Source organism: Pararge aegeria, chromosome 7 (genome assembly GCF_905163445.1).
Source record: "Pararge aegeria chromosome 7, ilParAegt1.1, whole genome shotgun sequence".
Classification (NCBI taxonomy): Eukaryota; Metazoa; Arthropoda; class Insecta; order Lepidoptera; family Nymphalidae; genus Pararge; species Pararge aegeria.
This window is the reverse complement of record NC_053186.1, coordinates 3,935,004-3,961,297: the sequence shown is the minus strand read 5'-3', so window position 1 is coordinate 3,961,297 and position 26,294 is coordinate 3,935,004. Positions and strand designations below refer to the sequence as shown.

At 34.5% G+C, this 26,294-nt stretch overlaps 2 protein-coding genes across 3 annotated transcripts in view; one reads left to right on the top strand and one right to left on the bottom strand.

The window, feature by feature from the left end:
- The window catches only part of LOC120625094 (cullin-1), a 35,931-nt gene extending 16,883 nt beyond the window's left edge, over positions 1-19,048 (bottom strand). Inside the window, exons 1-3 of one of the 2 annotated variants that reach the window (XM_039892019.1) lie at positions 18,829-19,048; positions 15,018-15,228; positions 253-335 (exon numbers count right to left, since the gene is read on the bottom strand). In XM_039892019.1, the coding sequence (XP_039747953.1) occupies positions 253-335; positions 15,018-15,077 (143 nt within the window). In that variant the 5' untranslated portion in view covers positions 15,078-15,228; positions 18,829-19,048. Of the gene's footprint in view, positions 1-252; positions 336-15,017; positions 15,229-18,550; positions 18,720-18,828 lie in introns of those variants that run through there. The other variant, XM_039892020.1, reaches the window with a different exon arrangement.
- Positions 19,049-19,690: 642 nt separating this feature from the next.
- On the top strand, positions 19,691-25,959 carry LOC120625167 (LHFPL tetraspan subfamily member 2a protein). The gene is made up of 5 exons (XM_039892140.1): positions 19,691-19,968; positions 21,071-21,189; positions 22,169-22,279; positions 22,938-23,051; positions 24,469-25,959. The coding sequence occupies exons 1-5, from the start codon at positions 19,793-19,795 to the stop codon at positions 24,609-24,611; spliced, it is 663 nt and encodes a 220-aa protein (XP_039748074.1). The 5' UTR covers positions 19,691-19,792; the 3' UTR covers positions 24,612-25,959.
- Positions 25,960-26,294: the final 335 nt, after the last annotated feature.

Below are 26,294 nucleotides of genomic sequence, written 5' to 3'. Positions count from 1 at the left end.
GGATGATACTAAAACAATAAACACACACATACGCGTGTACGTGTTTCAAATCATTATAATAAGTTAGGGTTGTCAATTTTTAATGAAAAGTGAAATATGCGTTATTTGAAATTACAATTATTTCTCTAAATAGAACGCCACTTTTTGTGGCATCCTAGTACCCCCATTTCACAATAGCCTTGTATTTTATTAAGGGCTAAATTGTTATTACGAGTTTCTTCGACGGCATCCATACCGAAATGAAAAGGATACGTATAAAAGTCCATGTATCTATTTTTCACGATGTGCTGTCTTCTGTACACAAGTTCGATGCCTTCTTGCAGATCGCCCCATATCTGGAATTAAAAAGAAAGTTACCAACATAGTCAAATAATCGACACCATTTTCAACCTATCTATGTCTCCCAGACCTTTTCATTTAAAAGAGAAAGGCAAATAGAGCTTAGACCCACCACGTTGTTCTAATATAGGTTGCAAAATGTAATTGTCTGTCTGTAATTTTAAAATTACTTTATGTTTCTGTTGTGTACAATAAAAGTGTATTCATTCATTCATTCATAACTTTCTTATAACCCACGGACTATATATATATAATACCATACCCCCTACAAACGGTTTTGTTTTTTTTTTTCCTCTGGCAAATCTTAATTACGACTGAACCGACTATGCTTTTATTTATTTTGTATAACAACTTTAAAGGAGATGAAATAAGTACCGTTATTGAACGGGGCATTCTTAGGTAGGTTCCTTCTAACAGGGTAATAGCATCTGCTTAGCAAGTATTAAATAAAATTCAAGCCTAAAGAAATAAATGGGGATTGGAAGATTTTTTGTTGATTATTCGAATTATTATTAAATCCCCGGGAACGTCCCTTTTTCGGGACAAATTATACAATTTTTTTCTGCAGATGATATTCCCTAATACTCACTCATTGTGAGAGGAGACTTGTAACCTTTAATGGACAGAGAGTGAATAAAGGATATGCACAGGGTATGCAGATGATATAAAGTGAAGAAACATTTCCAGTACGAGTTATAAAATCTTTAGGATAGGCTTTTTATATCTCTTACAAAGCTTATCCTTAGGTTTTTTTTAACTCGTACTGCATGGCTAGCATGGGCAGGAGACAATTATATCCCCGGGGAAACGATATAAATTCCCACAGCTTTACCAACTCTCAGAGCACTGGCACAAAAGTGGAAACAATATAGAAATAACATTATATGTATTAATAAACGGAGGTAAACTTCTCCTATTCCATGCTCCAGTGATTTAGCAAGTGTAGCGTGCGTGTGTAACTGTTATCGGGGGTTACACAATTTAAATTAAAAAAAAAAAAGATTTATTACTTGCTATAGAAAACTTTAATAAAAGGAAATAGAAAAATTGAACAATATAGAATTGATCAATGAAAACACGAGTATTTCACTTGAATGTCGGTGGAAGACTGACTGTCCCTTTCCATTATATTTTATATGCAATGAGGCATCACTGTCTCAGCATTATTGCTAGCATGGGGTAGGATATAACAGCACGTTAATTATATCTTTTGACAGGGGATATAATCGGGGGATAGAATTTTTATTGAATTTAAAGGAATAGGTATACTTACGGTAGTAATAAATATATATAGTATATCACTAAAATCACTAATAGAATCACTAAAAATGGAAGATTCCACAGTTTTTCTAGGCATGACCTTAGATTGTAAGCTTCAGTGGGGTACCCATATAGATACACTAGCAGGTAAACTAAGCTCGGCTGCCTACGCCGTCAGGAAAATTAGACAGATTACTGACGTAGAAACAGCAAGACTTGTTTACTTTGCGTACTTTCATAGTGTGATGTCTTACGGGATCTTATTATTAGTCTAGTCGACAAGTTGAAAATGGTACAAAATAGAGATACTGCTCTTAAAATTACGTGCGATAGCTCATTGGATCCGGAATGACGTCTAGAAAAATGTGCTAAAAGCGTGTATTAGCACATAAAAAATTGCAAAAGTTATAAACAATTAAAGATGAAAAAAAAATGGCATTTCGTTTTTTGCCAATATTTCATAAACTATTAATATTTAAGAAATTTCAAAAAAAGATTCTGAAAGAGGAGGAAATTTCCAATAAAAAACTCCTAACTCCCGGAACTCTATCTCCATTATTTATAATTTTAATTTAACGCTGAAGATAGGTCCGCGCGCGACATTTTTAGGTTGCGCGCGCGGCGTCAAAAGCGAGTACGGCACATTAATTAATTTATTTAAGGTATTGAATATTTTTTTTTAAATTTGAAAAAATTATGGTGTGTTCTGAACACTATAAATAATTCATTCCCGTTGGAAATTTTACTTAAAGTTAATTTTTCAACAAGTTAAACAATTGTTAACTAACGAAATTTTCTCGAACTACCGTCTTAATTGTAAGTGAAAAAAAATGTTTAAATAATGGTCGTAAAAAATTTTCGCTTCGTAGAGCCTTTCTTACATACATACTTAACAAGATCGTGCCATAAAAGTTAAAAAAATATTTATACTTTGTTTATAACAATTTTTTTACTTGAACAAAAACTTAAAAATCCAAGTAATGTTGTTAAAAAAATTTTTTTTTTTCTAAATCATCATATTATCGTTTTTTTATTAATACAAGATATTAATTGATTTGCAAAAAAAATTTTTCCCGCCATTTGTTGATAAATTTTTTATAAACAAATTGATTAAATCAATATTTTTAAAAAAAATTTTTTCACAATTTATTACATTATAAATATTATGATTTTAAAAAAAAAATTTTTCCTTAATAACAACTTTAAATTGTTTATAATCGTTTTTTTTATATTTCTATTGTTTAAATAATTAGTTAAGAAATTTTTTTTTTCTAAAAATCATAATTGACATTCCTCTATAAAGTAACAAAAAAAAATTTTTTTTTTATTAACAATTCTATTGTTTATTAACTTACCAATTTGTTATAAACGAATTTTCAACTTTTTTTTATTTTTTTTCTAAAACTTCTAAAATTAACAAAAACAACCATATATAACAAAGTATAAAAAAAATTTTTTTTCAATTTTTTATTGTACTTTTAAAAAACACGTGTTACAAAAGTTGCAGCGGCTGCTTCGTTTGTCTACTAAAAAACTGAAATAACTTTTAAACTATTAGAGATACAAAAATAAACATTCTAATCGATTTTATAAACAGTTAAACGATCTTTTAAATGAATTATTCAAAAAAATTTTAGTTATTACTAATTTATTGTTACGCGCATTTGTTTATAAAAACTTATATTCTTTTCGATGTTTTTCGAACTTTCGTGACTCCTAACTTTTTAAATAATGCAGATACGGTTACAGACCTTCAAGACTATTTTGTTAAGTAATAAAATATATAAACGTTGTAGTTATTTATTTATAAATCATGTCATTTTTTAATTAATTATTGGCATTTTTTCTCTTTTACGGTTCTCTCGCTTCTCACAGTTATTATTTTTCTTGTAATATTTATCATTTATTTCGAGTTCTGTACTTAACAATGAACAGCTGCTTCTTTTAGAGCCCATTTTTTCTGTCCGACCTTTGAATCTTGTCCCTTCTGTTACCTGCTTTCTTTGCTGACGTGGCTTATAGTCTATACCTGCTTCAGTTGAAAACGTGGCTCATAGTCGATCTTACAGTTACCAAAAACAGTTCAGTGTATAAGCCTCGTGGTGTATTAAAATATTTTATTTAGTATTGATGTGATTGCATGAAGTTTTGTTGAAATTAATTTTTCATTCCATCAAAAAGACATTGAATTTTTAGTACATCGAAGTAAAATCGATTTCTATAAAATATTATTAACTGAAGTGCCACGTGTTTAATTTATTCTGAAGGATTGTTTGATATTTTTCTCTTAACAGTTTAATATTTTATAACAATGGACTTCTCAGTGAAATGTTTTCTTTGTGAAAAAAAACTCATTAGTTCTTCTCACGAGTGGACGTTAGTTAAAGAACGTGGAATAAGTTCAATGTGTGAAAATAGTAAAAAAATAGGGGACAATAAATATAAACTATTGGAAGGTCAGTCTGAAATTAAAGTTCATGAGAAGCGTCGAGTAGCTTATTTAGTTGCAAATAAAGCCTCTACAGGGTCTTCTAATTCATCCGAAGTATCAACTCGTAGTTTTTCAAGTACTTTCGATTATAAAAAATTATGTTTAATTTGCCAAAAAGATTATTATCAAAGTATACGTAAAAAATGTATTATAAGTTCCGACGAAGTAAAAGAAAAGTTATTAGAAGTTGCAAAACTGCGTAATGACTTACTGGGAAGTCAAGTCACAGATTTAATTTTACGTGTACAGTCATTAACAGAAGCAAAAGCGCGTTATCATCGTGTACGTGTCTCAATGATTTAAAAAAAATTCCAACTAATGCAAGTGATCAAGAAGATTCACCACTTGAAAGTTCATTGAAATTTATTTTTCATTTCATTGAAAACAATTTAGAATGCCAATTCACACTATCGGAATTGATAAAAAATATGGAATACAAGCCAAAACCATCAACTTTGATCAGTAATTTACGAAAACATTTCGGCAATGATATCACGATTACTGGGGTGGGCCCGAAGAGTATTGTAACATATTGTGGAACTGGTGATTTACCTCTCGATGATTTGTGGTATATGCACCATGAGCAGCGTAAAGATGATGAACACATTCGTATAATTCGAACTGCGGCTGAACTAATACGAAAGCAGATTAAAGGTACACAGTTCAATGTCAAAACATTTCCATCGTCGACTAGCTTCCTTGAGACTGCTCAGGGAGATATACCAACATATTTAGATACGTTTCTAGAAGAGCTGATGATGTACGATGCACATAAGAATAAAACAAAATTGAATCTAAAGAAAAAATCAACGAATGCTACAGAAGATGCTGAATTGCAAGAGAGTGATGATGACGATACAACCGACGAAGATGAGATTGCAAATTTTATTATTTTTGTAATTCATGCAAATAAAATTCTGTTATTAATCAAAATCAAAATTTTTTTTAACAATACAATTATATCCTAACATTGCTTGTATAAATTTTTGCTTGTGATAAACGAATGGATAGTAATCGACATTAATTTTTTATGAAATGAAAAAAAATTTAGAGAAAAATGCCAATAATTAATTAAAAAATGACATGATTTATAAATAAATAACTACAACGTTTATATATTTTATTACTTAACAAAATAGTCTTGAAGGTCTGTAACCGTATCTGCATTATTTAAAAAGTTAGGAGTCACGAAAGTTCGAAAAACATCGAAAAGAATATAAGTTTTTATAAACAAATGCGCGTAACAATAAATTAGTAATAACTAAAATTTTTTTGAATAATTCATTTAAAAGATCGTTTAACTGTTTATAAAATCGATTAGAATGTTTATTTTTGTATCTCTAATAGTTTAAAAGTTATTTCAGTTTTTTAGTAGACAAACGAAGCAGCCGCTGCAACTTTTGTAACACGTGTTTTTTAAAAGTACAATAAAAAATTGAAAAAAAATTTTTTTTATACTTTGTTATATATGGTTGTTTTTGTTAATTTTAGAAGTTTTAGAAAAAAAATAAAAAAAAGTTGAAAATTCGTTTATAACAAATTGGTAAGTTAATAAACAATAGAATTGTTAATAAAAAAAAAATTTTTTTTTTGTTACTTTATAGAGGAATGTCAATTATGATTTTTAGAAAAAAAAAATTTCTTAACTAATTATTTAAACAATAGAAATATAAAAAAAACGATTATAAACAATTTAAAGTTGTTATTAAGGAAAAATTTTTTTTTTTATTATCATAATATTTATAATGTAATAAATTGTGAAAAAATTTTTTTTAAAAATATTGATTTAATCAATTTGTTTATAAAAAATTTATCAACAAATGGCGGGAAAAATTTTTTTTGCAAATCAATTAATATCTTGTATTAATAAAAAAACGATAATATGATGATTTAGAAAAAAAAAAATTTTTTTAACAACATTACTTGGATTTTTAAGTTTTTGTTCAAGTAAAAAAATTGTTATAAACAAAGTATAAATATTTTTTTAACTTTTATGGCACGATCTTGTTAAGTATGTATGTAAGAAAGGCTCTACGAAGCGAAAATTTTTTACGACCATTATTTAAACATTTTTTTTCACTTACAATTAAGACGGTAGTTCGAGAAAATTTCGTTAGTTAACAATTGTTTAACTTGTTGAAAAATTAACTTTAAGTAAAATTTCCAACGGGAATGAATTATTTATAGTGTTCAGAACACACCATAATTTTTTCAAATTTAAAAAAAAATATTCAATACCTTAAATAAATTAATTAATGTGCCGTACTCGCTTTTGACGCCGCGCGCGCAACCTAAAAATGTCGCGCGCGGACCTATCTTCAGCGTTAAATTAAAATTATAAATAATGGAGATAGAGTTCCGGGAGTTAGGAGTTTTTTATTGGAAATTTCCTCCTCTTTCAGAATCTTTTTTTGAAATTTCTTAAATATTAATAGTTTATGAAATATTGGCAAAAAACGAAATGCCATTTTTTTTTCATCTTTAATTGTTTATAACTTTTGCAATTTTTTATGTGCTAATACACGCTTTTAGCACATTTTTCTAGACGTCATTCCGGATCCAATGAGCTATCGCACGTAATTTTAAGAGCAGTATCTCTATTTTGTACCATTTTCAACTTGTCGACTAGACTATATGGGGCAAAGCTGCTGATATTGAAACTATATTCATATTGCAGAAAAGAGCTGTACGGTCAATATATAAACTTAAATCACGTGAATCCCTCCGTGAAAAATTTAAAGAAATAAGTATTCTTACGGTAGCCTCACAATATATTTATAACAATATACTATTTGTAAGACAACATATTAGTCTTTATAAACAAAAAGTGGATATAAACAGTCGACTTACAAGAAATGGTCATAAATTAGTGACATCTGCATATCGTCTGCGAAAGGTGCAGAAGTCATTTGTGGGATTGAGTATACGCTTTTATAATATGATTCCTAAGGTAATTTTGGACCTACCAATGCATAAGTTTAAAGAATGTGTTGAAACACATTTATTACAGCGAGGTTATTATACAATTGATGAGTTTCTTAATGACAAGGTTGCTTGGAAGCATCCGGCTCCGCTTTCATCTCTCACAAGATAGAAAAATGAATGTTAAAATGTAAAATGTAAATTTTTGATGTTGGAAAAGAGCAACTGCTTAGTTTCTTGCCGGCATCTTCTCGGTAAAATCTGCCTTCCGAACCGGCGGTAGTCACTACACACCGACAGACTTGACGTTTCAAAGTGCTTGTATTAGGCCTACTTGAAATAAATGAATTATGAATTTTGAATTTTTTATCATTTACATCATCTGCCCGCTTAGTGCATACCCTGTATACGCTACTGATAGTGGCCCGGTAATGGGCTGATAACGTTGATAACGATGGTAAATAACATAGGTAGTATACAAGTATAGATTGTCCGCAGGCGAAGTCGTAAGCCTCTAAATAAATAAATAAATATTAAACAATAAAAAAAAAAACAGTACATTTATTCATTGATGTTACGCGCTGCACGCAAGTTTCATTACTTTATGCGGTGTAAATTACACATCTTAATGCTTCCATCATGTTGTAAGTTACATTTATTATGCATTGTGTAATTTTACACGTCTTTATGTAATTGTTACCGATTCTCTTTAACACTTTCTTTAAACCGTCACATAATAGTTATGCGACATATCTATTATCGTTCTGGCATTATTCGATGTTTATTCATTATTGTTTATTTATTAATTTAAAAATGCAATACTAAACTCAACTAATAATAAAGCTATTAGCGGGTATTTTTTAATATTTCTTTCTTTGGCCCAGTCTAGAATATCTCTCTGGACTTCAAGTACGGTTTAGCAGGTCAAACCGATCTTGAAATAGATAAAATGAATTTGCATGGAATTAGTTTGGTGCATCCTGGTGATCCAGTCAGGTAGGATACTTTTTTACTTTATGGAAAAACAAAAGGTTCCCGAGGAAAATTTATGGAACCGCAATCAAGGCGGACGAAGTGGCAGGCAACACCTAATCTTATACTAATATAATATAAAGCTGAAGAGTTTGTTTGTTTGTTTACTTGATCGCGTTGTTGGAAACATCTGGGCCAATTTGAAAAATTATCGAGGAAGGCAATAGGCTATAATATAACTTCACGCTAAGACCAATGAAGAATGTTTGTAAAACGGGTTTTTTTTTTACTTTTGAGAACCGCTGCGTATATGGTTATTTTATATATGTATTACAAAGTGGTTCTCCTTTAAAAGTGTAAAAAAAAAAGTAAACTTTTTAAGGTTTATGGGGACGAAGTCGCGGGTGACCGCTAGAAAATTAATATACCCAAATAATAAGTTGCATTACCTAAGCATAAAAGTGACCAAAATATGATTAAAAAAAAATATACCAAACGATATTTTTAATGCAGCAGTTGGAATCGCGCCAGCGGAATGTAAGCAATTTATGAATAAAACTCTATGACTTACATATCGGAAAAGTTTCGAGTGAATATTTTTAGATGTGAAAGTAAGAACGCGTCGTATGGGAACCTCCTGCTTTTAAAGTCGGTCATGGTCATCACCATATTACGGTCCCCTATCTGGACTATAGGTAGCTCCCAACGGGTTTGCCCATAATCACCGCGCCGGGCAGACGGGTTGGTGAACGTAGATGGTGGTAGTAACGGAGGCTACTGACCATTCTCCGCTTTATTACCTTAGTCGCCTCGCACGAGACCCTCGGGAAGAGGAGGATTGGTGACAATTGTATTCTGATAGGCAGATCAGACCAACTGGTTGGAAAAACGCAGCTATGGATACCACTAAAATAATTTAGTATACGAGAAAAAACGAACGTAGGCAGCCACGACGTAAAATACTAGATTACAAAAATGAAAATTATATATACTTTTTAAATAAAGCTTGATTTGCTATACTCCGCGTAAAGCAGGAGAATCTGTATGGTGCAATTTATGATTTCTTCAATCCTTAAACTCCACACCAAACAGATCTGATGAGAAGAGATGCATAGTGATACTCGGTAATTTGTTGATACTGATGATGATGATGACAGACCAGACGGTCTGTTCAAGTAAACAACGGGACAGACAGAGTGAAATCGGGACTGTCCTGCCCCAAACGGGACGTGAGGTTACGTTAAGTATACCAACTTGCGACCCAGCTCAAGACAGAGTCGAGTCACCGGTGACCCAGTTACGTAGTTGCAAACAATCGTATGTAATCTCGATTATTTCGCGAACCCGCACCGTTATTTTACGTAACTGTGCGGTTTCTTTGTTTTGCTTGGTGCGCAGTTCTCTTTACACGCTGTGTTTAGAGGTCGCCATGTTGAGAAATCGCTGCATTTAACCGCCTAATTTAATTGCCAAGTTCAAGAAATAGCGTCCATTAATGCTAACATGTCGATCGCAATGTCATTTTCTCGTCTTATTTCAGTGATATTAGACGAGAAAATAGATTGGCTTAATTGTCTAGTGATGCGCATCTTTGCCACACAGCACGGCTAACATGGGCAGGAGACACCTATCTCCCCGGGGAAAGGATACAAATTAACTTTTCCCACAACTTTATAAACTCTCAGAGCACTGGCGCTCAAATAATATCCAAATAATATATGTGTAATCCCTCCTAATATTATAAATGACAATGTAAGTTAGTTTGTTACGCTTTCACGCAAAAACTACTTAACGGATCATCATGAAAATTTGTTTACATATTCTTGGAAGTGTTAGAAGTAACAAAGGATACTTTTTATCCCGACATGAAGCTCGGTTCCTTTGGGAGAGGAGATTGAAAGTATTTGACGATTTTACACCATAACTCCGACAAATTATAACCGATTTAAATAATTATTTTTGTACTATAGAGGTTATAATATGTTTTAAATTTTGCCCAAACTGTGGTTGGAGATAGAGGACAGAATTCCTCAGCGGACAGCAGCAAACCCCTCATTTAAGGCTTAGCGATAACTGAATTCTTAATTTTTTTTTAGAACTACAACTAAAAAATAAAATCAAACGCAGACGAAGTCGCGGGCAATAGCTAGTAAAAAATAAACGGAGATAAACTCCTCCTATTCCATGTTCCCGTGCTTTAGCAGGTGGACACGTTAATTATATCCCCTGTCAGGGGATATAATTTCTGCCGTCTGCCTGTGCTAGCCCTGCAGGTATAAAGGCATGGCGTCATCATAATCATAATTCATAATCAACCATTAAGAGCCTAACTACAGGATCTTCTGTTAGAATGAGAAGGAGTTAGGCCATAGTCCACTACGCTGGCCAGCAGGGCTAGCACAGACAGGAGAATAAATTATATCCCCTGTAAAGGAAAAAGATTAACAAGTCCACCTGCTAAAGCACGGGAACACGGAATAGGAGAAGTTTATCCCCGTTTATTATTTATTACACATATATTATTTCCACTTGTGCGCCAATGCTCTGAGAGATGATAAAGCTTTGGGAGGAAATACATTTTTATCCTTTCCATGGGAGATCATTGTCTCCTGTCAATGCTAGACGTCCAGGGCAAGGAATCTTCTCTCAAAATAAGAAGTTAGGCCGTAGTCCACTACGCTGCCCAGGTGCAGATTGGTAGACTGCACACGCTCCAGGGAACATTAATAACTCTGTTGCATGCACGTTTTCTTTTGTTCTTCACCGTTAAAGCGGGAATAATTGAATCGCTTAAAACGCACTTAACTCCGGTAAGTTAGAGGTGCGTTCCTGGGATCGAAATCAGTACCTTAAAAACCGACCTTGCGATTTATTTATTTCAAATAGGCCTATTAAGTATACAACAAATTTCGAAACGTCAAGTCAGTCTGTTTGTAGTGACTCTACCATCAGTTCGGAAGGGAGATTGCACCGAGAAGAACCGGCAAGAAACTCAGCAGATTGCTCTTTTTCAACGTGATTAAGGATAGATCAGTATTTTAGTTGTTGCTTAAGTACTATCCGTGTCATATTAATTACCTCCCACTACTAGTATATCAGCTAACCACCCACACATATAACCGCAATCATTCTATTAACGGTTTGTCATTGACCCGTTAAACCGCTTAGCATTATAATATGATAAATTCCGTATTATTTAGTAGCGAAGTATAATGTAAAGTAGGCTTCGCTAACTCAGGACAGTAACTGGATGGGTGCAACGGCGAAATTTAATGCTTGCACTTATGAGTGAGAAACAAGGATAACGGATACACGGACAACGCGCGAGTGAATGTTCAGGGCTGACAAACGCGGGACTTTTTTTTTTTATTTAATCTTCTTCTGCGCCAGGACTCTCTGTCTTGGGTTGTCACGTCAATTAGATTTGCGTTTTTAATATCCTTGGCCACTGTCGTCCACCACGTGGAAGCAGGGTGTCCTCTTTTTCTTTTATGTTCAGGGAGTGCCAAGGCGTCACCGCGCCACATAACGTGCCCGTACCACCGTAGTCTGCCTTCCGTCATTTTGTCGGTTATATGGGCGACCTTATAACTGCCTCTGATGTATTCATTACGCACTTTATCGAGTCTTGTTACACCTGCTGCCCATCTCAACATCTTCATCTCGTTAACGTGCAGTTTTTGCTCATGCGTCCTTTTTGTCGCCCAGCACTCCGCGCCGTACAACAAAGCAGGGCGAACCGCGGTTTTATACACCTTCCCCTTGGTCTTTAAGGGCATTCTGTTATCACAGAGGACTCCAGATAATGCTCGCCACCGTAGCCATGCGGTGTTTACTCTGTGTGTCACATCTTCGTCTACTGTTGCTGTTGTTGTTAACATAGACCCCAGGTACATATTTTATCTTTCATCGATACCTTGTAGAGTAAGTTAGAAACGGTATCAGTATTAATGAATGACACATATAACTAATTTCGGCAGGAAGGTATCTAATGAGCACAAGGATTATAAGAGTAGTGTGTGCTTGTTATTATATCGATTGTGTATCGTATTAATTATCTACCGCTACTAGTATATATAGTAACCACCTACGCATTTAACCGCAATCATTTAATTAACGGATAGATGTCTGACATTGACCCATTATACCGCTTTGCATTCCTTGATGGTACTTATACCCTATCACATAATGGCAAAAGTATGGATAGGAGACATATTTCTCAACGGGGAAATGACGAAGTGTTATCTTCTCCCAAAGCTTTATTAACTTCTTATATTAATAAAGATTGATTATATCCCCTGCAGCAGGGTTAGTAGCACAGGAAGGTGATAAAAATTATATCCCCTATAATATTTAATAACATTGATAAATTACAGATCTCAACAAAGGCTTGGCTTCAAAACAGTTTATCTTCTATTTCTAACTATAATAATAGATAATAGAGGTTTTAGCTATTGACCACGAATAAGACAGATTTTGTTTTTTTTTTTGATTAATAATGTAAAATTAACTATAGGCCTGTTGGCAACAAATCATCATCATCATCAAAGCTCTACAGCCCTGGGTGGGCCTTGGCTTGGTCAAGCATATTTCTCCATTTGAGGCGGTCAGAAGCTGCTACTTTCCAGCTGCGAACTCCCAGAACCCTCACAACCCTCTCAACTCCATCCCTCCACACTCCATCCCTCCACCGACCCGTAGGTCGTCTTCGGCCTCTACGCCCCTCCAAAGTGCCCTCCATCAACCTCTTTGGGGCTCTGGTGCCTTCCATGCTTTGCACATGCCCTGCGCATTGCATTCTTAACAGTAACAAAGACTTTATTTAAATCCCACGAGAACGTTACCATGGCGATTTTCCGGGATATAAACTAATTTCTACGTCCATATTGTGGATGCAAGCCACATAAGCCCCACTATCGCACTATTAATATGTACATGTACATATGACGGCCGATTGGCGCAGTTTGCAGCGACCCTTCTTTCTGAGTCCAAGGCCGTGGGTTCGATTCCCACTACTGTTTGGAAAATGTTTGTGTGATGAGCATGAATGTTTTTCAGTGTCTGGGTGTTAATATGTATATTATTCATAAAATATTCATCAGTCATCTTAGTACCCATAACACAAGCTACGCTTACTTTGGTGCTAGATGGAATTTATATTTATTTATATATAAAAATTTAGCTTTCGCAAGTTCGATTTAGAACGTAGAAAGTTTTCATAAAGAAGTATGCGGTGATAACCCAAGCATCAGCTGTATTTAAGATCGAAATATTGACTCACGACTTATTATACCAATAGAAAAAAAAATCGTTTCGGTTACAGAGGAAAGGATATCAATACACTAAATTAGGGTTGTCACTTTGTTTTCTACGCTTCTTTTGTTTATGAATAATGAATCATAAGTGATGGTACGGGGCAAGGAAGATCCCTTACTAGCATCAGTAGTGAGGGACAAACATAGCCGCATGACATTGATGCGACGCGACGCGACGCTGTCTAGACGGCAGGTACCCGGGAATCAATGGCGCCGAACTACTGTATCACTTTATATACCGTACTTATGCTAAGGATATTATCGTGATGGTAAAGAGAACTTCTGTATCATCACGCGTCCAAACACGTGCCTCGTGCCTCGCGGGAAGCCCGTACGTGACAACAGTCTCATTGCATCCGAGTAATTGGATTCAATTATCGAATTTCATAATAACTAGTATTAGCGAGAGATACTTGAATAGAGTATTAAATTAATGAGAGTATACAATGTTTCATTCTCCTATCGACCCGCTTCTTTAGTTACATAAAAGTACAGAGGGATTTATATACTTAGGGATGATTTCAATTTTCGCTTTGGTACCTAAGTGCAATAAAGCAACGTTTTGCCACAGAACTAAAACCAAACAGAAACCGTGTGCATGACTAATATTGAAGTATCAAAAACCACACTCCACTTTCAATTGGTTTCTCGAACCAACGGTTAGTCACGTTATACCATTTAGCAGTAATTATTTTACCTCTAATGTTCTAAGCGTTCACCATAAAACGGGAAAATGTAAAAAAAATTGAAACCTAGCAACTTTCCGCGGGTGTAAAGTAAGAGGTGCGTGGGGCTTTTTCACTGTTTTTGGACACAATGCACTGCATACAATAATGGCTGAATGAGGATTCTGTTTATTCTTAATTCAATGCGCTTTGCTATACCAACTATGCTTTAACTGAGATTTGATAATAATCTTAAAAAAATTGCAATAGTAGTAAAGAAACTTAAATTTTTCTATACCACTTTGCTTCGGAACCGAATATTATCACTAAAGTGTGATAAATAATTAAAAATAATGAAGAACACGCTGTAGTGAAAATATCGCGTTTTTTTCCGTATGGAATACGTGTACATTTCAGATTACTCGCGACGCGATCTCTGGAAGCGTGTGAAAATGTATTTGAAATATTCCGTTACATTCAAACAAGTCACGCTAATATTAGGCGTGCTGATAGATTAATTATCGCTTATTCAGAAGATCCAGATATTAAGTTGGGACAAACTTTTATTGCATTGTCACCGGTACGTGTGCAAAGTTTCAAATTAAACGCGACGTTTTAAATGGGGTGAAGATCACGTTCAAGTATTCCGTATGTAACGTACAATGTACATACTAAGCTAATAATAGCGTGATAAAAATATTAGCTTACAATATGGCAAATGGCCGTAAACAGAGCACTATCACAATGATTGCCAACAATGCTCAGCGCTGCTTTTCAATTACCCCCAAAACTAAACTGACAACGGCGTAAAAATTGTAGAATAATTTTTAGTAAATCCATCAACCGGCATTGGAGCAGCGACTAAAACCCGCTCTCCTCTTGTAGACGGCCTGTGCCAACAAGTGTAATTGAATATTTATAATGATAAAAAAAACTAGATAACTTCTTTGTATACTCATCGAGAGTAATGGCGCGCAAGCAAAGTCTAGTCGGCCGTAGCCTGCACTCTGAGGAAAATAAAGTGTTCTACAAAATAAAAAATGATATATTCACCTGATCCAAGTCAATAGGCCGCGGCTGTGGTTTCAGCATGCTCGAGCTGGAAGAACTCATCGTGTCACTCAGTGATTGCACAGGGTCCCGGAACTCATGCGATTACGTCACTCGATCAGACTCAAAACTGCTATTTACAATAACATAATAATTTTCTACTGTATATATTTTATTGAGGGCACAATTAAGCGGTTATTTGTAAAGCTGGTTCCTGAAACAAAGAAAAAAGTGTTTTTAGGGCTCCATAGGCAAACTCCATGTGAATACTCCAACACGAATAGGTATGTGAGTGCGTATAAACGTGATTGAATTTTTTGTTATTATGAGAACTGGGCGAAGTGCTATGCTTCTTGAGTGACCCGGCTGGGAGCCACACCAGTGGCTCTACGTACAATGGACCATTCTGACAAGAAACAGGTCCAGGGCTTAGAAAACACAAATTTCCAAATTTTTGTACATTGTAATTTAAATATATTTTGTATCGACCATAACAATAAACTTAGCTAACAATCGACCAAAGAAACCAATGAGAAATACTGAAAACATTAGGAGAATCCCAATTCTCAGCTAGTTTACGTTCTCTCGTCCTAAGAGTGTTACTTGAGGTCAGAAGCACGTGAGATATTCATTAGAGGTAGGTATAATTGTTAAAACTACAACCGTAAAAAGATAAGAGGAATAAACTGTTTAAAATTTTGCACTGTAAAGGAGTATCCACATTAAAGCAGCCGATCCGCCGACAGTCCCGCAACTTTGGTGTCAGCGGCTTTACACAGTAAACGTTATGGAATTCTCAAAATCAGCAACTTCAAATATCGTATTGCAGCTGAGCGATTATATGACAGCAGCAAGTCGCGGACGAAACCCCGACGCGCAACTTTTCGCCTGGAAGCCATGCGCGGGCGCAAGTCGCCATCAAGATTCGCTCAAAATGAAGCCGCCGAAACAATTGGTCATTGGGCTGTGTTGGTGAGTCGTCAAGACTCCTTTACAGTGCATAAACAAAGACCAAACAACCACTTCTATAAATGACTTCCGCAATCCTCATAGATATACAAGTACATATATGTATTTTTTTATTATTCAAGTTAGGATCTGTTTTTAGTTACATTTTAATTATTTATACAAAAATGTCTTCCGAATTAATAACTGTGTTAAAAAGCTTATATTATTCGGCATATATATACATACACAAACTATTGTCCCATTCTGAATTAAAAATCATATTTAACAAACAAATGTATCTTATTTGCTAGCCGTATACGCCACAGCCTAGTGTTCACTTTTTGAGTGAAAGAAAATGCAATAATTAAAGGCAATCAGTCATTGTGATATATTGATAAGAAAAACATTGAATTTAAAATGAACTAATGTTGATGTGTGTAATATCATTATAATTAATGGCATTATTCTAATTTAGCTATGTTTACGGTACCAATGCAACACCACCCTATCACTATGCTTGCTCTGTTTGCCCATCTGGCAGTGGGCTGTATCTTATGAACAGTGGCGTACACTTCATACATGCAAAAAGCACTGCCTAACCTAAAAAAATTGTACAACTCATAAATGCGAAGGATTTTTCCATTTTATGCCATCTTCCTTCTTTATGCACACCCTGGTCAAAAACCCTGTGCACGCCACTGCTTATGAAACATATTAAGTAAAACAAGTCAACAAGATTTGTGGCTTGTGCTGAATTATACCAGTAATTTTTTAAATTATTTTGTCGTTATTTTTTGACAAAATATTCAAAAGATCATTGAAAACAAAAAAAGCTAGAAAATACTGCTTTAATTTTAATCAGAGCTTTTACTTTTGCATTAAAATAGTGCTGATAATAGTGATAATCTTGTGGTAAGGGCTTTGGCTGCCCTTTCCGGGAAACCAAGTTTATGGCATGCACTTCAAACTTTTCAGAGTTATTAACATCTTGAGGAAACCTGCACGCCTGAGAGTTCTCCATAATTTTTTCAACGGAGAGTTAAGTCTACCAATCCACACTGAGCCAGCATGGTGGACTACAGCATAAACCCTTCTCCCTGTGGGTGGGGCTCCTTACTGGGTTGTTGATCATGATGATGACTACAATGGATAATTTAGAAACAACAATTTTTGGCCTATGCACATATGTATATATTAAATTAACTAAAAAAATTATTTAACCAAAATTGTTGCAAATGATCTCTACAAATCTTGCAAGGAATGCATCATTTTAACAGATCCCCGTATATACAATTGTAAAGTATACTGTTTGAAAATGTATTGCGCCATTGCACTGATTGTAAGTAATTTGCTGTAATTGTCTATCAAGAATTTCCATTCTCTATCTATGAATATCTTCATTTCATTGACAGCAAGAACAAAGCCCCAAGATAATAAACAGTATGTTTTTAAACTGGTATTAAACAAGAGTTCAATAACTTTACATACATATAGAGAGTAGGATTATCAAGGTAGTTTTAAAAGGACATGCAAAAAATAACTTCCTCTACTAAATTGACATGCAAGGATGTTGTAAAGATTTAATTATCCAATAATTAACTATGCTTCTACACTATGCTTTGTGAAAAAGTGTTAAATAGATAAAAGTAATAAATAATATTAAGTAAATATATCAAATAAAACCATCATCACCTATTTTTTTATGCAAATATGTGTGGAAGCTAAATATTGCTTTACGCAGATATATTGCAAGAACAAGGGTTGTTAGAAAATATATAACTAAAGGGGTGAAACTGGGGTTTAAGGTATGTTTGCTGGTCTTCCAAAAAGGAGGCTATAAATTCAGTTCATATGTATGTAATACTATGGAAACTGCAAAATATTCACAAATGTGTTATGCAAGCAGAGCCAGCAGATTTAGACCAGTGTGCTGCTAAACACACTTTCTCACACTCCTTTATGATTCTGGGGGAAAATGCTGTGGATTCTGATGTAGGTGTAATCTGTGGGAAGTGTGAAGCAGGAATGCTGGTTTTGGCTAGTTTAGAATAAGATTTACCTTCGAAAAGGAACTTTAATGTCACTTTTTGTATACACTTATTAATATACATATTATATGACTAGCATACGAGTACGTGTGCATTTTTGTACCCGCGAAAATGTCTTTCTCGTTGTTCGAAACTAGAAATTAAAAAAATAACTCTTTGTTTCTAATAATAAATGACTATTACATGTCTAAAATTAAAACTATGTCAAGAGAACAATCGAAACCTAACTGCATTTTCATAGAAAAAAAGCCAACCAACAACAGTTATGACCATTCAAGCGTAAACTAAGGTAGGTATTAACATATTGACTTCGACAGTTTGGAGAAAAAAAAAAGTTAAAACATTTTTGACGCCAAACTTTCTAGTTAAACACCGTAATAAATAGCAAAATAGTAGGTAAACAAAGAACTTCAAGTTAATATCCATCTAATGCAGAGAAAAAGTAAAAGTATCACAAAGGAATCAAGATTTTGCAACTTGCAAGGGCAAACTTTATCGTGTTTTTTTTTCTTTGACTTCCTTTACGCGTCCACAACGTACCTTTAGTAAAAACTTAACAAAATATCAACATGGCACCATTTTCAACACTAAATTAACTACTTAATTAAAGATTTCATGAATAAAAAAACGTTAAAATACACTGATTTCATCACTTGAACGAATATTCAATACATTTAGGTACTCCGTACATGTCCGTACATCACCTGGATTTATTTGACAATTGACAGTACATTACACTACCAAATGAAATACTCGCAATCAACCCACTTGTTTCACCCTAAATTTGTGTACAATAAAATTGGTATCATTATACTTACGTAGCAATCACTCTTTTTACACTGTCATCAACCACATTTTAGTTTGATATTTTTATGCACAAATTAATAACATTTAAAAACCACTCTATACAATATAGAACAACTTTACGTGAAATAAACAGATCTCATAGCTGTGAAATTGAGTTTTATAAGCCCTAAATCTAATATCTATTTCACACAGTCACTTCTACAAATGAAAAGACATCCGTGAAAGAGCAAGAGCTAGAGTATTTTTAAAGGAGCAACTGAGACAACAATATTGATTCAAATAGTGTTTTCAATTGGCGCTAGATGCCGCTACCTTGGGTGTGCTGCGTTCAGTTTAACTCCTTTTTTGTATAAGGTGAGTACAACCACAGTAACTAAAATAATACGAACAAACGTTCAAAACGGCACACTCACGCACCTACGAGGCCTCAATGCTATTACCACAGGCTTTTAGTTGGGGATACTGTTGGAAACGTGCTGTTTCGAACGTTTGTTCGTAGTTTAAATTCTGCTTTAATATATTACAACTTACAACAACAAGGATTAAAACTAAATTAAGGAATCGCTTGAATGGGATCGAGGGTGCATAGCCATAATCTAATGCATAATGTTTAGGGAACTCGAGAACAGCTGCCATTTGGTAAAAGAAAAAAATTACACATAGTGTTACCTAATATATTTTTAGTAGGTAATATGACTTGGCTATGTGTGTCAAATACAATTATTTCTACTATACTGGTATTTAACCGGAACGTGTTAAAGCATTTTATGAATATATATAGACTGTGATAGTGAATAATGTCAATTCGACAGTTGACAATGACATATGTGGACTGTCGTTGACATTGACTGTTGAACATCAACAAAGCATTCACTGGTCGTGTTGTTATTTTTATTTTTACTCAAATTCATTTCTTTTCAAAACAAGTAGTAAACAGAAACTCGTACAAAATATCTTCAGCAACGATATCTTAGGATGTGCTACGTAATTATAACCGGTCGTAGCCTAGCATGGTTGTTGCTAAGTTTGGTCGCGTTTATGCTAATTTTAACCGGTATTATGACGCCAAAATGGCTTTTAGGGCAGCCTGTTGTGCTAAATGAAAAGAACGTCACTAAATTCTACGTCCCCAGCGTCGGGATATACAATAGGTTTGTGTTTTTATTCATGTTTTACTAACGATGAACTTATCCACCTTACGCCATGTGTATTCATACAACAATATTATAAATATTTCGTTGAGTAACCATGGCTAAGTGGACGATCCTTTATCAATAAATTCACACAGTTCCACGTATTTCTGCCCAAGGTTTTACAGGTAGAACACTCCATTTAGTACACTCTTTGTCCACTATTGGGATTTATTAGCCTTTATCGCATGTTGCATTTTATTGCCTACCTCGTGGATTGCCGTTACAATTTTAGACTGAGGATCACAGGTTCTAATGTTAATCCCAAAAATTGCTTGTTAAATTAGCACTGAGTTTCCTGTTTAGAAATTTACAGTTCAAGCACAGAGTAAGGGTGGAGGGAAAAAGGATCCTTACTGGCCTTTATATACAGTGAAGATCAAAAGTGTTGCACAGCTTCTTACTCTAACTTATGCTAACTTCTCTATACAGTAGTTGTTAAGCCCCTTACATTGTAGAACACTGCTAATAATCCTCTTTATTATCATTTACCAATGATTTCAAATTATTTGATGATCAATGATACCAATTTATTTATCACCAATTGTTTATCCCATGAAAGCACCAGGGTAAAATTCCTGGGGATTTGAAAATATAGCCTTTGTCACATATGCATGGCTAGAAAGATTAAATAGCTTGCTTCCTAGAAATACATAGGATATTTGAAAAAACAGGAAAAAATGTGCACATCATTGCCATTTGTTTATTATTATTTATTAATACTCTTTATTTGCACACTACAAATTAAAAAAACAAGAAGAATAAAAAAAAACATATAAAAGCAGTATACAAAAGGGCTGGCCTGGCCTGGCCTTATTGCTTAGTAGCAATCTCTTGCAACCTTAGGATTAGGAAAACTAGAGCATAATTTAAAAAAATAGATACAAATAACTACACACTAATACTTGAACTAGATTACACAAATAAAATAATACATAATAGGTATTATAGTAAATACTATTATTATTACAAGTTGTCTTTAATGTAAACTATAGTGATTTTTGACTATCAAACACAATCCACCACTACCACATAATAATTTGAGTTCATTATCAAATTACAGATGTATACGTATGAGGCATGACCGTTACAATTGTGCTCCATTCTCCCTCTATGGATTGGCCACTGACTCTGAGGTGTACCCAAAGCCTTGGAAGGCTGCTTTATTCTTCTTATCTTTGTGTAAGTATATTTTAAAAATAGGATAAAGATTGATAATGATTGATATAAATGCCTTGTTAGTCTAGTGGTTAGCTTGACTTTCACAATCACAAGGTTATGGATTGCATGCTGGGTCAGGAGTTCATGTAAAAATTTTGTAACAGCACAGATTTAGGTAACTGGTGTCATCCAACCTAACATAAGAACAGATAGCTTGTAGATCTCAGAACTTGAGATAGATATCTCAGAGAGCATGTTAAGCCATCTGTTCTGGTTATTATCACTAATGTTGTGATAACATCGGTTACAATCCTGTCAAAATGCATTGGACCGGTTTAGCTGATTAGCTCTGACTCTCTTTCTCCTATGAGAGAGAAGGCCTGCGTCCAGCAAGTCTGACTTTACTAGGCTGACGATGATAATGATCGAAATAATTAATAAATTAACACACTTTTATTGTACACCACAATTTTTATAGTAATTATATTTTTAAATTAGTAATTTTTGTCATTAATGGCCATTGGGAGCATTCTGGGGGAATCAACTTTTGTATAACATATTATTATTTTTACTCATTTTAGCATTTATGTCATCACATTTAATCTAAGTTTCAAATCAATGATTATTTAAAAAAAATCTGAGCATATTCCAATTATTTAAAAATGAATTGCGGTACGTCAATCTGACTTGGTCTTTTCTGTAGGTCTTGAAAATTTGTGCAAGTATAGGGAAGGTTTAAAACTGTTTTGGTCAACTCCTATACAGTTGAACCAATTCTGATAAAAGTTTGTGTGTATATTGCAATGAGTTTCTGGTTGGTTTGAAAGCACAATTGGACCCAATAGGTGGTGATGCTTTGCCGGACAAGACAATGTCTGCCGGATCCACTACCATTTTTAAAAATATATTTGAAACTTATTAAAAATATATTCTTTAATAGTTTTCTGTTTGAAAATTGACTTAATTCTAATAATTATTATCAATATAATCTTGCCTTCAGGTGCAGCTATACAATTTGCAACAGTACTAGCAGGTGTAATGGCGTGCTGTGTGCAGTCTGTTTTCAAGAAGAGCGTGATTTCTTTAGCAGGAGCTACTCAGGCCCTTGGAGGTTACTATTAACATTACTAATATTAGAGTGCATGGGGAGGAGTATGCTAGCTTATAAAAGAGAAGAGAAATTAGTTTTATATATCATATTTATATTGGTAGTTACTTATTTATTTGTCTTTAGTCACAAATATAGTTTGCAGCAATTTTGCATAGAAATAGCATCCTGAAGACTGCTATGGGAACCATTTTTTCCCGGGAAAGTAAAGGGTTCCTGGGGGATTTTTAAATGCTATAATAATCGGACAAAGACGTGTGGCATTTGTGATTTTCATATAAAATATCTTTATTCAAGTGGGCCCATAGATGGTACTTGTGATGCGTACATTACATGAGAAATGTTTACATGGTAGCGAGATGATAGCGATAACCATATTCGTAATTTTAAAACGAATGAGGGTGCCAAACGCGCCCTGGTCTGAAGAAGCCCACAACAACTTGGCCGGGTGTTGTTTTTCATCACCATCTCACATTGTCATTTAAAATTATTAGAAAAGCAACCTGGTTAGAGCAATAATTCACCCCCAAACTTTTTTAATAGATTACTTAGTCCTTTATAGCTTTTCTATAAGCTTTCGTTTAATATAAACTTTGATTTTTTTAAGAGATATCTCCAAGATGATAAAAATCATCTATCTTAACGAATATTTTTCTTTCAGGTTTCTTTGGTGTTCTGGGTTTGCTGTTATACCCCTGGGGTTGGGGGTCATCCAGGGTTAAACGTCTATGCGGAGAATACTCCGAGCCATACATACCCGGAGAATGTTCTATAGGTATTTAAACATTAATATTAGTATGGGTCCCACTTGACTGGCTCTAACGATTATTATCACATATTAGTGGAACCGACGCGCGTGCGCTTGAAATGCAGGCCTGGCTGATAATGAAAATGTCTTAGCTCAATAAACTAATTTTCTGTTCTTACCCAAGACTTCATTATTCGTATTTGAAAATGCTAACCAGTAAACAAACTGTAGTTAGACATAAAATGAAATGAATGTAACTTTTCGTGACTGCCTCGTAAGTCAGTTAGTTTGACTATGGATCATAGACAATATCATAATTATCAAAGAATATTTATTATAAACGTTGCGCCTGGGAGAGCGTCTTAAATAGTCACCCTATGTTGCCGAAACGTACTGTCTGTAAGCACTCATTGACTTTTATTTACCAAAAATATAATCACTAAACAAGGTTTGCCGAATTTGATTTCTAATTTGTTTAAAATTTTAAATGGATCATTTCCAAAACATCTATTGTAAATAAAAAAAAAAGTATTTATGTAGTCAGTTAGTTTGACTATGAATCGTCATCATCATTGAAGTCGGCTGTAGTCAGTTAGTTTGAGTATGGATCGTCATCATCATTGAAGTCAGCTGTAGTCAGTTAGTTTGAGTATTGATCATCGTCATCATTAAAGTCCGCTGTAGTCAGTTAGTTTGACTACGGATAATCAACACCATCGTTGTCGTCCGCTGTAGTCAGTTAGTTTGAGTATGGATCGTCATCATCATTGAAGTCAGCTGTAGTCAGTTAGTTTGAGTATTGATCATCGTCATCATTAAAGTCCGCTGTAGTCAGTTAGTTTGACTACGGATAATCAACACCATCGTTGTCGTCCGCTGTAGTCAGTTAGTTTGACTACGGATCATCAACACCATCATTGCCGTCCGCTGTAGTCAGTTAGTTTGACTACGGATCATCAACACCATCATTGTCGTCCGCTGTAGTCAGTTAGTTTGACTACGGATCATCAACATCATCATTGACGTCCGCTGTAGTCAGTTAGTTTGACTATGGATCATCATCATCATAATTGACGTCCGCTGTAGTCAGTAAGTTTGACTACGGATCATCATCATCATAATTGACGTCCGCTGTAGTCAGTTAGTTTGACTACGGATCATCAACATCATCATTGACGTCCGCTGTAGTCAGTAAGTTTGACTATGGTTCATCAACATCATCGAGAACCAAAATTCACAATCCTGGGCCGCTTGTCTCCAGCGGCCACTAGCGATTCGGGTGGTGTCGGTCCACCTTGTTAGGGGCCGACCAACGTTGCGTTTACCGTTGCGTGCCATTCAAGAACCTTGGGTCCATTGGTTCTCCGGGTTAGAAGCCCATTGGCATTTCATCTTAATTCGTGATACTTCTTCGAAAGTGTCATGTGGTAATCTCTTTTTTCAGGATGGGCCCTTTTTGTGACAGCGACGGGCATAGCTCAGATATTCCTGGCCAGTGCACTGTCAAAAATGGCTGACAAAGCGGCGAACTCCGACAAAGTGCAGTTCCAAATGGACGAGGGCAACCAGCTGATATGTATAGCTTGATAGCGCCATCTGTCGGCCTAAAATTGGAATCTCCAGGTGCCATCTGTTTATCGAATAAGTAAAGAAATATATAAGGATAGTTTGGACTTTAATAGCGGTAGTACGAGTTTTTATAGTTTTCGAAAACGATATTCGCTGTCGAATTACACTTTGCAGCCAAGCTAAAATTTTATGAATTAAAAAAAACTTATGCACTGTCAGATAGGTTGGCTATTTATATAATCCTAACGGTTTACCGCGACTACGTCTGCGTGCAACTTATTATAAGTTGTCAGCTTCTTTTTGAGTTTGAAAATCTATCTTCCTACTAGTGATAGAGTTACTGCAAATAGACAGACTAGTTTAAAAAAAATGCTAATCTAGAGTACCTATAAGAATCTGCTGACCCAAGTAAAATATACTTACGTGACAATATACATTGCAGGAACGGGTGCATTAATGTAGGCATACTTTCAATAAATAAAAAAAAAAACACTATGACACTTACGAAAACATTCAAAGATTTCGAGATACAAACTCGTACTAGTCGTGCTGACTTATGTAACCCTGGTAGCATTTACTTATTTGACCTTAGAATCGTTAATTTGATTGCTAATTTGTAATCGATCATCTCAAGATTGCCTCAATACTAAATGCCGTTTTAAAATCTGGCATCGAGCTGAGAAGATACTCAGTATGCATACACGTTGACCAACACTTTTTTTAATTATTCTACTATAAGTTAGCAATTGTCTGCAATATTCCCTGGTGCTAGTGATGATGAAGCTGTCATGCTAGGGGGCTAACCAACTAGGGGTATGTCATTTATATTAAACTCATACCACCCAACAATAAATGTTCATTCAACTTTGACATAAGCTCATTAAGGCAGACTGATTTATTTATTCAATTGCCGCATATCCTTATATAATTAAAAAAAAAAAAAACTAATTATACAAAGTGTGTGTTTTTGAGACATATTAAGACATAAGTATATTAAATTAACTACGCGGTGTTACACGGTGTTACGGTGTTTTTTATATTTTTTGAACTGTAGTAGAAAAAACACGGTGAAAAAGAACATACTTAATCACCGAACATACTTAGTAACCTAACCTAACCTAACTAAGGGTAATTTTTAAGATGAATTTTTATAGACATACTTTAAGTCCCTAAAAATTCATTTCGAGCATACAATAATGCGTATGGACGGATCATTGGTGCGAAAATATTAAAAGAGCACCACTGTTAAAGCGTGACCTTGTACTGCCGATTTAAATACCACAACAAATTATACCTCACACCGCACACGTCTGGAATCATTTTCGAATAATAACTGTTTACAAGGTTATTATTTATTTACTAGCGGACCCGCGCGACTTCGTCCGCGAATGAGTCAACTTCAAAAAGTAGTCGTATGCTGTCGCGGACTGTTTTATAGAACTTTAAAGAAACAATTCCGATATACTTACTACATATTTCCGTCGTTTGGCGTAACGTTTACCGTTCACGCATCGCACGCATCGGAATCTCTCAAAAAGGATATTTTTTGCATTTTTTGCAACATTATTCATTTAATTTATGATGGTAGCCATTGGTTGTAGCGTGATGTTTTATAGGCTTAATTAATACTACCAATGCAAAATAAAATTGAAATCGAAACAGCATTTTCTGAGATTAGCGCGTTCAACCAAACAAATTCAA